This window comes from Macrosteles quadrilineatus, unplaced genomic scaffold (assembly GCF_028750875.1).
Source record: "Macrosteles quadrilineatus isolate MER2022 unplaced genomic scaffold, UCM_ALF_1.0 Scaffold_19__1_contigs__length_3004403, whole genome shotgun sequence".
In the NCBI taxonomy this organism is placed as follows: Eukaryota; Metazoa; Arthropoda; class Insecta; order Hemiptera; family Cicadellidae; genus Macrosteles; species Macrosteles quadrilineatus.
Window position 1 is genome coordinate 2,860,301 of NW_026542612.1, and position 13,773 is coordinate 2,874,073.

General features: G+C 36.9%; 1 protein-coding gene across 2 annotated transcripts in view; it reads right to left on the reverse strand.

Moving 5' to 3' along the window:
- Positions 1 to 2,849: 2,849 nt before the first annotated feature.
- Positions 2,850 to 13,773, reverse strand: part of LOC129005291 (ubiquitin-like domain-containing CTD phosphatase 1) — a 44,300-nt gene continuing 33,376 nt past the window's right edge. For both annotated transcript variants that reach the window (XM_054434142.1, XM_054434141.1), the window contains one exon: positions 2,850 to 3,409. In XM_054434142.1, coding sequence (XP_054290117.1) covers positions 2,990 to 3,409 — 420 coding nt within the window. In that variant the 3' untranslated portion in view covers positions 2,850 to 2,989. The remainder of the gene's footprint in view (positions 3,410 to 13,773) is intronic.

Sequence of the window (13,773 nt, forward strand, 5' to 3'; positions counted from 1 at the left end):
TTAAAGCTGAATCCTATGGTAATATAAAATTTTTGAAAATATTTTTAAAAAATTTGAATCTTTCAAACTTTAAATGTAAAATTCTCAAACCCCCCATTTTTGGGATACAAAATCCCCCCAAAACACCCCTTTGGATTAAGCGATCTGGCTGGTTTTCGAACTTTAAATCTGATATGCTACATTAATCGTTTGTACCAAATTTCATCAGAATCAGACCAATTTTACGTGAGTAATAGCTAATTTCCTGTAGGAGAAATTTGCTATATGCCGTTAGAACATTTTACGAAGACTGTGAAATTCCCGCACACACTATAATTGGGGAACTCTACATTTTTGTTCATTAGACCAAAGTAAAGCCATCCATGAAAAAAAAATCCACACTTTAATTTTTTCCTAGTCAAAATCTATATTTCCTGGACTATTAAGCCGTTAGAATTTATTTAAAGCAGCCCCCCAAATTTATACAAAACATCTATACATTGTAATTATCATACTGTTTCCATGAAAACATATCAATAACAATATTTTCATAACTTAGACGCTTTAAAAAATCCAAAGCAGAGCCGGAGTTGATACGGCAACGGTTATAGAATCTTTTTTTCTATAATCATTGACATAGTTTTAGAATAAATAATCCATGATTTAAGGTTAGATTAAACAAACCTACTTCATAGTTATGGAAAATATTATGTTTAATTTCTTTGTATCAGCTGTCTGAAATTGTGAAATATGCAGTTTAGCAGTTCTTCTTGTTTACTTTTAAATGTCAAAGCAAATGTAAACAAACATTGTTAGTGTTCTCATCGCAGCCATGGAGACCAATCAATATTTACTTTTAAAATGTTCACCTTAGAACTTAGAGCCAAAGGGGCAAAGCCTACGGTCAGTATCGAAATGTGAATAGTCCTATAATGGTCCTTGGTATGGTAGCTATATTTTTGTAAAATTTAAGCCTAGTTGGTTCAGTAGTTTTTGCACCTATTAGTAACACACATACAGACAGATACCATTAGATTTTTATATAATAGTATCGATATAGATATAGATGGGCCCCTGATTGTAACTGTCAAATTAGTATATGTATTTGTTTTGATTTGGTTGTTATTGTTTTTATTATTATAAAAACAATAACAATCAAATAAAAACAAATACATACTAATTTGACAGTTACAATCAGGTGATATTTTGTTTGCAATCCGAGTGACGTCAGAATTTGTGGGAATAGCACACCTATGTTTTTTCCTTCCACCATGACTGTAGATGATTTGCTATAAGCATATATGTTGCGTTGCAAGTCATTTATTTACATTTTCATTAAACTGTCTTGGCTACTCAGCTATCCATATGACCAATGTTAAAAATATTAAAATTTAATTTAAATTTTTTCACGATTAACAAATTACTAGTGTACCTGTTGCTTGAATTCGAGCAATTGTGAAGCATTACAGGCGTAACGAATAATGGTCATAATTTCCGATGACAGTATAAAAGTCAACTCAAAGATTATGGAAATACTTACAATGTACACAACAGTTAGATATAATCAAAATTGTTTGTAAACATCTTATCTTTTTTCAAAAGCTGATCTTGTTTTTTAGAGTTTTCTACAAATGTTTCCCACTCATAGCCGCATTAGGTTCTCTATAGATATCCCAAGAACAAAACAACCTGCGCAGAAACGAAAAGATCACGTGGTTCGTGCAGGTAGGTGTGGCGTACCATTCAAACCTGCGCGGCTCTAAACGGCCCAGGGTTCTTTTGTTTCTGGTATTACTATATAATAACGATTATAAATGAATAAAAAAACATATATTCTATTTCTTCCAATTCAGTTTTATTTTTAGTAGGCCTATATCAAATTGTCCAGGATTTCTCGTTTTTTTCCATTGTAATAATTACACCAACCCAAGTATCGTCTACAGATGCAATACGCCAAAGAATATCATCTACGTGCAACACGCCTACGTACAATCTCCAAGAAGTGGTAAAAAAGGCAGAAAACAACCCATACAATTAGACATAAGTTAACTCCATAAGAAATAATTTTAAGAGTTACTGTGATATTAGGATTTTCCACTGATTTGTATTGCACATTATAACATTACAACATCATATTGCAAAACATGACACGATGCAAAAGAAAATCAATTTTAAAATCAGAAAAAACCTTTGCAAATAAATACTTCATTTTGACGAATTCATTAGATCACAATTTAAATATTAACAGCTGTTTCATTAAAAAGTAGTGTAAAATTATACATATGGTCATAATGTAAACAAATCTGCTGAGGGGACTTTAAAGGCCTCTAAGGCAGAGCTCCAAGGGAATTTACCTTGTTTCTCTTTTGATGGCTCATCTACAGACCAAGACCTTTCTTTAGAGACCCCTACCAAGTTTCTACGCCCAGCCGTTCTCTGAAATTAGCTGTGACAAAATCCTGTTTTCCCCCATAAGAATAACATGGGATGGGAATTTAAAGGCCACTGGGGCAGAGCCCCAAGGGAATTTACCACGTTTCTCTTTTGATGGCTCATCTACAGACCAAGCCCTTTCTTTAGACACCTCTACCGAGTTTCTACGCACAGCCGTTCTCTCAAATTAGCTGTCACAAAGAAAAACAGTTTCAAATTAATATATAGATCCCAGAACAGAGGCTAGCATGGATATTGTTTTTAGCCTGAAACTATATAATTTCTAACAATTTAGAGGAAATCATTGGAGCCGATGTTTTTCGTGTTTTCAACAAAAATTAGGGAAAAACAATCATGGGAAACACAGTAAATATGAGGTGTGTTTTGTGTAACAATACTTGTGTTTCACACCAAATTAAAAAAACTATAAAACATCATTGAGAGTAGTAGAAAAATGTTTATTCAAATGGTACAATTATATCAACAACATAATAATTAACAATGAAACCATAATTTAAATCTATATATATATATAATACGTATTAATTAATGTCTGTGAAATGCACTCAAGGCTTTGTTAAAGGTTAGCACCGTCAAGTGACCCATTATCATCATCAAGTCCACTGTCACTCAATGACCCTCCACAATCTGCGTTGTCGCTGTTGGCAGAGCTGCTGTTCCCATCCATCACACTACTTCCTGTCCCAGACCGTTTCCTTTTTCTCTTTTTGTCCTTTCTTTTTTTCGTCACAAGTTTCTCCCAGTTTCTGTGATTTAATGTACACAGGTCCTCTACCGTAGCTATCTCCTTAAGGTACTTGGCGAGTTTCAACAGTTCTTTATCACTTGATCGATTGACATGAGCTTGCCGAAAGGCTCGAATACGAAGACCATTTGATGGGTTCATGAGGAAGTTGCGCCTGATATCATCAAACATGATTGTGTTTGCTGATGTGTACTGTGGAAATTTGCCCCAAATAACTCCGAGAGGCTTCACCTGTAAACACAACGAGCTAAGTTACTGGTTGAGCCAAGACTGAACCCAATTTAATGATGGTGTAAAATATTTATAATTCTACAGAATCATACTAAACATATTAATACTTTCTAGATTGTTTCAGTTTTATTATAATATTAAAACGTGACAGGGTTTTAGCGAATTTCCCCTATAGGGAATAAGCTATTACCATAGTACTCATGGTAAGACCTAGACCCGGGACCGATTTTCGTTTTGAGGTCCCTAGAGGCCAAAAACACCATCCGTTCAAATTCATATATATTTTTTTATATATGCGTCCGTAGTGCTTAAAAAACAAATAATTTAGGATATTGAAGCGTTATTATGCGCCTAAAGGTTACGGAGAAAATTCCAAAAATCTGTAAATTTAAAATTACCATGTTATTCTTATGGAGAATAAGTAAACTGTTGTAGTTTGCTTGTTCATGAACATATTTTGATCAAATTTGGAAAATGCATTCATTTCATACTAAACTATTAACATTTTACAAAAAAACACCTTTTTACACTCCTAACTAATGTTATTTAAATAGGTAATAAATGTGATATTTTTAAGGAGACATTTAGTGTAAATCCAATCAGGCAAATGGAAATTTCTTTTTGTCTGCAGGTTTCCTGGGGCGGGGGTATTTTTTATTTTCACGATTTAGAATCAAACACTTGACAGATTTCATGATTTTTGTGTTGAAAGGAAGGGGATATATTGAAGCCAAAGTTTTAGTTTAGGGTTTCATTTTTTTTTATTCGGTTTTAATTTTTTTCAGTCAAGCAGCCAACACTAACAATTTAAAGTCATTTCAGTGCTGGTTTAACTAACAGCTGGATCCATAACTGTCATTTAAATGTTTATGTTGCAGGTTATTTGTTTACAAAAATATTGATTATCGGTGTTTGCCTATACTGGGTGTCCCATAATTAGACAAACCCCCTGAGGTTCATTTTCAAACGGCTACATATATTCAAACAAGCTTCGATACACGTTACTGGGGTAATGTTAAGTACTTTTTAAGGTATTTTGAAATTAACCCCCACCCCCAAATAAGGGTTGCTGGGGGTAACTTAAAAGTTTTAAATAGCAATCCCTATCAAGTAGCACATCATCTTAAAGACCATTAGTTAAAAAGAATATCGGCGAAAACCAGAGGTGTCATTCTCAACGCATTACATTACAGCGGACATTTCGTATTTATCATCAGCCTTTGAGAGCCCATGTAACCATATACACCAATATCCCCTATTAGCATTTTTACAGGTTGTACCAGGGAAACTAAACTTATTATTGTTGTAACAAGAAAGTAAAAACTACTTTTTGATCAGTATGACAATTATGCCCTGGACCCCAAAATGGATTAGCCTATTGGCAGCTCAACATTTTTAAACATTTAGCCCCATCAAGTGACACCTTATTTTGAAGGTCTTTAGTTCAAAAAAATATCGGTGAAAACCAGAGGTCCCAACCTCAACCCAGTACAAAATGGTGGCAGTTTTTAGCTTTCATGCATTACATTTGACATTTTTGGGCTTCATTTTGCATTCCAAGGAGAAATAGTGAAACCAACTGAAATGTACACTGTTTGTCTTATGAAGAGATAAGCTTTCCTGGTACAGTAGGCTCCCTCTAGTTCGGCCACCTCGGGACCGTACTACTGGCCGGACTACAAAATGGCCGGACTAACCGAATGTAGTAGAACCTCAATTATTCAGGGTAATAGGGGGGAGGGAGACCACGGATAACTAACAACCACAAACATTTTATATTACATACCCATGAAAACGCCTAATACTGTATCAAATGAATATTAAAGATAATAACAACAGTCGTAAAATAAGATAAAGATATCAATGGATGAAGTAAAACACCACTTATTCTTTCTGTTTGTTCTTCATATTCTTTCTTTGGTTTCTCTTCATACACACATTCAACAAGTTGCTATGGTTACTATTCACCTAATCACAAACTGTTGTGACATAGCAAGCCCACAGCACAGCAGACGATTGTCAGTGCAAGCGATAGCTTGACCTTGAAGCTAATGGTGGCTATTTCTTGTTTTTGCTTCCATTTATTTTTGTTAAATCAACCGTGATGTTTCATAAACAATAATGGGGGAACCTACTGCATATAAAAAATGGTCAGAAATAGTTGAGCGGAGCGAGCGAAGCTCTTATACGTCGACTCTTGTGCATTTCGTAATACGCAAACTCCTCCTAGACGGCTGAATCAATCGTTTTCAAATTTTGCATGGTGATAAAGACCATATCGGTGAGTGCTAACATCTATATGGCGTTAAAAATGTCTCTCAGGAATCCGCCCCACTGGGTCTCAAAGTTTCAATGTAAACCTTATGGAAGCAGTATTTGACACATAAACAAAGACATGTGATCAGCTGTTGACTTTTGAATGCAGTAGATAAATAAATAGCTGATAGCATTATTCCACAAATATTAGAACAGAAACGTAATGGATCATAAATATAATCAAAGGACGACAATAGCTTGAGGTCCGTGACATAGAAAGTGGTGAAGGAAGTACTAAGTAGGTAAGTGGTGAGCAGACTGGAGTGTGGAAAATGTTTATGACGATTAGATTCAGGTATATGCATTCCTAAAATTTTATAGGAAGGGAGGAAAACGGGTCCGCGACGTAGGAAGTGGTGAAGGAAATAGTCAATGCGAGCTGTCCGGAGTGTGGGAACTGTTTATGACGATTAGATTAAGGTATCTGCAATCCTAAAATGCTATTGGAAGGGAAGGAAACAGGTCCGCGACGTAGGAAGTGGTGAAGGAAGTAGTAAAGGCGAGTTCTTCGCAGTGTGGGATCTGTTTATGACCAATAGATTAAGGTATTTGCAATCCAATAATGCTAAGGGAAGGGAGGTAAACAGGTCCATGTCGTAGGAAGTGGTGAAGGAAGTAGTAAAGGCGAGCAGTCCGGAGAGTGGGAACTTTTTATGACGATTAGATTAAGGTATCTGCAATCCTAAAATGCTATGGGAAGGGAGGGAAACAGGCCCGTGACGTAGGAAGTGGCGAAGGAAGTAGTAAATGCGAGCAGTTCGGAGTGTGGGAACTGTTTATGACGATTAGATTAAGGGATCTGGAATCCTTAAATGCTATGGGAAGGGAGGGAAACAGGTCCTAGACGTAGGAAGTGGTAAAGGAAGTAGTAAATGCGAGCAGTCCGGAGTGTGGGAACTGTTTATGACGATTAGATAAGGGATCTGGAATCCTAAAATGCTATGGGAAGGGAGGGAAACAGGTCCGAGGCGTAGGAAGTGGTGGAGGAAGTAGTCAAGGCGAGCTGTTCGGAGAGTGGAGACTGTTTATGACGATTAGATTAAGGTATCTACAATCTTAAAATTCTATGGGAAGAGAGGGAAACAGGTCCGCGACGTAAGAAGAGGTGAAGGAAGTAGTAAGGTGAGCAGTGTGGAGTGTGGGAACTGGAAACCGTTTGTAGCAGTTAGATTAATGTATCTGCAATGTTGAAATGCTATGAGAAGGGATGGAAACATCCCCACGACATAGAAAATGGTGAAAGAAGTAGTAAAGGCTAGCAGTGCGGAGTATGGGGAATGTTTGTGGCAATTAGATTGAAGTTTTAGATTAAAATACTATATTGCTATGGAAAGTGATGAATACGGGTCCACGATGTAGGAAGTGGTTTAGAAAGTAATAAAGTATGAGCATAGTGTGAGAACCGTCCGTGGCAGTTAGATTAATGTATCGTTAATCCCAAAAAGCTATGAGAAGGGAAGGAAACAGGCCCCACGACGTAGGAAGTGGTGAAGGAAGTAGTAAGGACTGGCAGTGCAGAGTGGGGGAACCGTTTGGGCAGTTAGACAAATGTATCTAATACTTAAATGCTACGAGAAGGGAAGGAAACAGGTCTATAACGTAGGAAATGGTGAAGGAAGTAGTAAGGCTTGCAGTGCAGAGTGTAGGAACTGTCTTCACATCAACACAACACATCAACTATCTGACAATCACATTAATGTATCTGCAATCCTAAAATGCTATGGGAAGAGAGGGAAACAGGTCCACGACGTAGGGGGTGGAGAAGCAAGTAGTAAAGGTGAGCAGTGTTGAGTTTGGGAATGGATTAATGTATCTGCAATGCTAAAACGCTATGGGAAGAGACTGTAGACTGTAGGTTAAAATGATTACGAAGTACGAATCGATACATATTTCGATACATGCAATCGTTTACAATAGAAATTTTAAACTGAGTTGACAACAGCTGATTTTTACTCCATAGAGGCTAAAAACGATTTTTGCTCCCTAAAGAGTAAAATTGCTACTTTAGACCCGCAACGTATGCATTAAAAACGACTGTTTTTACTGCAGTATGACAAAAACAATATAATATTAACCCTTGATGACTCCCCTCAATTTTGTGGATGCCTCTGCAAACGCCACCTAGTTAATTATACAGTGCATTTCAACATATTATACTGAAGAAAAACAATGTAAAATGTTCTTGGTATTTTTCTATTTTTCGGGTTATGTAACATAGTTTATCACAGGTAATATGCAAAAATTCTCCAATAGAAGCTCCCTTCAACTAGACTGACACTTCTACGCCGGAAACTAAACATTCAAGTTGAGTCCTGTCGAAGGTCATTCGCCCGTGATGATGTGACTTGTCCCCCTGAGACCGGGCCGGACCATCCGGCGGCCGATCCAACCGAAGCCGAACTAGAGGGAGTCTACTGTACAACCTGATAAAATGGTAATTTGGGTATTATAATGCATTTTTATGTGGGGTCTCTGAGGTTGATGAAAGCTAAAAACTGACACCATTTTATATTGGTTGGAGATAGGGGCATAGTTTTCACTGATGGCATTTGAAATGAGGTGTCACTTGATGGGGCTTTATATTAAAAAATGTTGAGCTAACCCCAAAATGGGGTATTTTTTGTCATATAGATCAAAAAGTAGTTTTTACTTTCTTGTTACAAATTACAATAATAATGTGTTTATTTTCACTGGTACAACCCATATAAACCCTTATAGGTGTATTTAAGCCTATGTTAATCCAGGAGGGAGGGGGCAATGTCCCGATTTTTCCCTGACCTAAAGTGGACTGGAAACCCTGCCAGCAACCCCTATTTGGGGGTGGGGGGTGATTTTCAAAATACCCCCCAAAAGTACTTTACATCACCTTAGTAAATTGTGGTACATGTAAATAGAGCTAACCCCTGTATTTTTTTTTATACTAACCCGCTACCAAGTACACACTCGCTATTCCCCCACCACTGCCACCAGCAGTGGGTGCGGTGCAGGTATTGGGAAGCGGCAACGCCCAAGGTCTTACTCACCAACTCGCTACTTCTCCAGTAAATTATTGATTATTTTTTTCGCGCGTATTTCTATCATCTCATTGACTATCACACTTTTACTTACTTAAAAGTGTGTGTTTGAGACGGCCGCCAAACTCACTTCAAGGCTTTTCAAATCAACACAATTGCTGTTTTACCGGGTGCGGCAGAAAGAACTCCCCTATTAGGAAAGCTAATAAAAACAAAACCAAGTAAGATATGACATTTTTATTGCTAATAACCAAAAACACACATTATGCCATTTTAAAAAATATAAAATTATAGTGCTTTAAATAAAATGTCGTTTTAATAATCGATAATTTAAAATTATCGTGTTTTAAATAAAATGTCATTTAAATGGCAGCCTCCAGTGTTAACACATTGGTTCAAACGTTCCCGGTAGTTGTCCATTACTTTGAGCAGAACCAGTCTGTCGAAAATTGGTAACCCCACTAGTAAATAGTCTTTTTATCGGGAGCTGGGTCCCGTCGACCAAGCGCGAATGTTGCGACCAGAGTGCGGCAGAAAGAACTCCCCGATTAAGGTTGGCGGTAGCGAGCAGCGGCGAGGTAGAGTGTTGGGGGTTGTGTTTGTGTCCTTGAATAGATGCGTACGTGCCGTTTCAGTGTACGCAATGGCTTGGTCAGGGCAGCATCGCGCGTTTGTGGTGGAGCAGTTCATTCAAAATGGCGGATCACCTGTAGCCACTCAACGCGCCTTTCGCGTTCACTTCGCGCATGGTCGACGGGACCCTGTTCCCGATAAAAAGACTATTTACTCCTGGGTTACCAATTTTCGACAGACTGGCTCTGCTCAAGGTAATGGACAACTACCGGGAACGTTTGAACCAATGTGTTAACACTGGAGGCTGCCATTTAAATTACATTTTATTTAAAACACGATAATTTTAAATTATCGATTATTAAAACTACATTTTATTTAAAGCACTATAATTTTATATTTTTTAAAATGGCATAATGTGTGTTTTTGGTTAATAGCAATAAAAATGTCATATCTTACTTGGTTTTGTTTTTATTAGCTTTCCTAATAGGGGAGTTCTTTCTGCCGCACCCGGTATTATAAAGTTATTGGATTTAAAATGTTTATCTTATAGGTCCGAGGAAAGAATAATACCAATCTTATAGTTATGTTTGATCTATGTTGATACTCTATGGATATGTTCAATTCTAAACATGAAATACAATTCCTTCTTGAAGCAGCAGCCATGTCGATTAGTTCTTTCTCTACCTGTCCTTCTAGAACTTATTCTGATGTTTTTTATAATGAGGTCTAAAAAATTCAAACAATTATGGTTATTATAGTGTATTTACTTTACTATACTACTATACCTTGAGACTTGCTCAACATAGTTAACATTATTTAACATTTTAGTTCTAGTATAACAGGTAGAGAAAGAACTAATCGACATGGCTGCTGCTTCAAGAAGGAATTGTATTTCATGTTACTTTAGAATTGAATATATCCATAGAGTATCAACATAGATCAAACATAACTATACCATTGGTATTATATGAAATTAATACATTACATTATTCTCCGTTTAGTAAAAAATGGCTTAGGCCTATTCTATTTCCTAACTTAAAACAGTTTTTTTTAGTTAGACAACATGAAAATAAACAAGTTCAAAAATTCAATTAGTAGCCTACAACAATTTAACCCTATGAGTGGCCAATGTTAGAAGTGGGAAATGGCCAACCCATTTTGGCGATTTTGCAGACCTTTTTTTGAAAATTCGTAAAAATTCAACCTTACAAGGGGTCCGCGGAATTGGCTAACTCTGGAACTCGCTAACCCCATGTTAAACGCCCTATCTTCAAATTTGGTCGATGAGAGGAACTCGCTAACTTGTTCGGTTTCGGAATTGGCTAACTCCGGAACCCGCTAACCCACTCTAGAGCCGGGTTAGCGAATTCCGTCCTCGCACGGAAGTCGCTAACTCGGTCCCTCGGCGGAACTCGCTAACTCCCAATCAGAAGCCTCGCGAGCCGTCCAATGGGAGCCAAGCACGAATATTTTTGGCCAGTGTTGCCGAAAGTGTAGTACCTATATCGTATCGGTACCATAATGTCGTATCCTACGATTAATTAGGAGTTTTTTTTTTTTTTTTTTTTTTTTTAGGGAGAGGTGGGAAAATGCATTTATGCACACAGGTTGCTAGCCTGTAGTGTGGGACTCCAACGGGCTTAAGGCCCAGAGACTACCCACTAAAAACCTCCTCTACTCTTCGGACACTAGCCTGGGAACACTTGTCGCACTTCATCAGAACTAGGCCGAGTTTGCCTACGCCCGAGGGGCTTACGCCGTGTCTAGCCGTTTATTTCTTATCAAATCTAGACTATGTTCCGATCTAGATCGTTCTTTTTAGCTTGAAGGACATTCCGGAAAAAGTGCGACCAGCAGTCCCAGTTGTCCTCACCCTTCAGCAAGGTCTCACAGATCGATTCAATCGACAGCACCCCAAGATGTTGAATGGCCTCCTGGCGAAGCATATCCCATTGTGGACAGCGGAAAAAAGTGTGTTCCGCGTCGTCGGGAATGCATGGGCAGTAAATGCAGTCAGGTGAATTCGATTAATTAGGAGTAAGAGCAACGTAGTCGATAAAATAAATATATTTAGAAGTATGTTTAACATTATTCCTATGATTATTATTGTGGAAAATGCATTATAGTCTTACCATAGACTAACCAACACAAGTAAACTTTACATCCCATTGTAAACTTTGAAGCTCATTTTTCATGTCTAGTTCATGTCCGGTGACACTGATCGCTAGTGTCGACAAAATTGTGTTTCTGTTATTTTATAGTTAACTTCATGATTTGTTTTTTACTGTTTGGTTATATAACTAGGGGACGTGTTATTAGTTGTAATTAGAACGTTTTATTTGGTTAAACGAGGTTTTAAATTACTGAAAACAAGAAACAATTGTAAACAAAACACGACCTCTAAAGACAGTGCACCGGACAGAACTAACAATAAAACTGTCTTCAGCTGATCCATAAGGATGAGAAATGTACTAATATAAGGGAGTATGTTTTATATGTGGGTTTCTTACTTAAATAGTAGCTTATTGGTATGCAAAAAGATAAAAATGCACATTTAATTTGGATCTATTACATGTTATGAAATATCTATTTTCGTAGTCCGCCATTTGTTTCTTTTATTCGAATAAATACCATTTTGTAAATTTCTGCAAACAAAATTATTGAGTTCGTATTTTATATACTCGGCTTGTAACCTTGAATCATAAATCATAATAAAATTTACACGTTAAACGTCATTAAAGAATTACATTGTAGTGGTGCTTAGGTGTACAATCTAAAAACGGTTTTACAACATGTAAGATAAATCTGTTTTCCGTGTTTAAGAACTTGCGTGTATTAGCTTAGTTTCGTAGAGGTTTAATTATTTAGTACCAATTAAACTGAAATTTCAATATTTTTCATATTCTATTATTTTCTTTTATACTGATGGCATTTATATTTAAGATCAAAATCATAAACATTTAACTGGCCATTGTACAGTTTAACAAAAAAAAACACTTTTTCATGATTTTTTAATTGTCTTTGAATTACTTTGGGCTAGTTATCTGTTAAAAGTGGAATTGATAACAAAAAACAATAACATTTACTGTATCTTTATTGACACTGACATTTTGAACTACAGTGTACGATTATTTTGTCTTACAAGGTTGGCAACGCTCCGTGCAGTGGGCGCGGCCGGGTTAGCGACTTCCAGAGTTAGCGAATTCCGCCGCGAGACAAAATCGAGTTAGCGGGTTCCGGAGTTAGCCAATTCCTGACTGAGACGGTTAACCAGTTCCAGAGTTAGCCAGTTCCGACACACGACCGAGTTAGCGAGTTCCTGAGTTAGCCAATACCTACGTCTCCTTACAAGTACAGGGTGTCCACAGAAAATTTGTCAATAATTTCCATGACCATTTCCCATTGGTTTCCATGAATCACAAATTTTACTCGAACATTATATTATAACACACACACACACAAATACTGCCTAGACAAGTTATTTCACAGGAGAAAATACTGAAATATATATATTAACAAATAATAATGGAGTAATAAATTTTGCAAAAATATTATGTTATTCAGGATAAGGAAGAAAAAAATGTTTTCGGTAAAGTACAAAAAATAAAAAAGTTTGATTTTTTTTTAGGTGGGCCGATACCGATACTTGAATCTAGGTATCGTCGATACTCGATACTTGCCTGTTTTGGGTTCGATACCAAAACTGACACTGATGAACCACTGAATGCTACGAATCCTAGCTGTTTGCCTACTTAGTTAAAGATGCTCGCAACTCGAGTCGAGTAGTAGAGTGCCGATTTCGTTGATATTTGACAAGTAAATAACAAGAAAGGAAAATGTGTGAGTTTTATTTAATCCCTTCAGACTCAACTCATGAGACAACCGGCACGCAAATGTCCTGCCACACGAAATTAATTATACTAAACAATGTCTGTATCAATAAGTCAGACATTTAGATGTATTATTTTTATTTTTAGTACAAAATAAATAACCTAAACACGTCGAAATGTTCAGTTTCATCCCTGCATTATACGCATCATTAGAAAAATTATATTCAACCATTAAACTTTAACATCGTCATTGTCGTATGGTTTGGCTTGCTTTAAATTACGCCAAAAAGTAGGTCCATTTTTATCTGTACTATCTACCTGATTAAAGAGTTAAGTGAAGTTTTAAGTGCTACTATGACATAATGTATTTATTGAAAAATATCATAAGCCTTAGTCCATGTCGATTTTGTAATGTTATAACGAATGGTGAATGTTGACAATAGTATGTAACAACAGTTCTTATTGGTCAGGAGGCGACAATGCACTACCATGTCAGCCAATCGATTTTCGTGTTTCAATGGAGCAAATGACGATTGCTTAGACATTGTTTTATGTGCCCACACAGTGAAACACACAGTGGCACAGTGAATCCACTCTGCCGAACCTATCCTCTTCATTCTTGGTATCATCG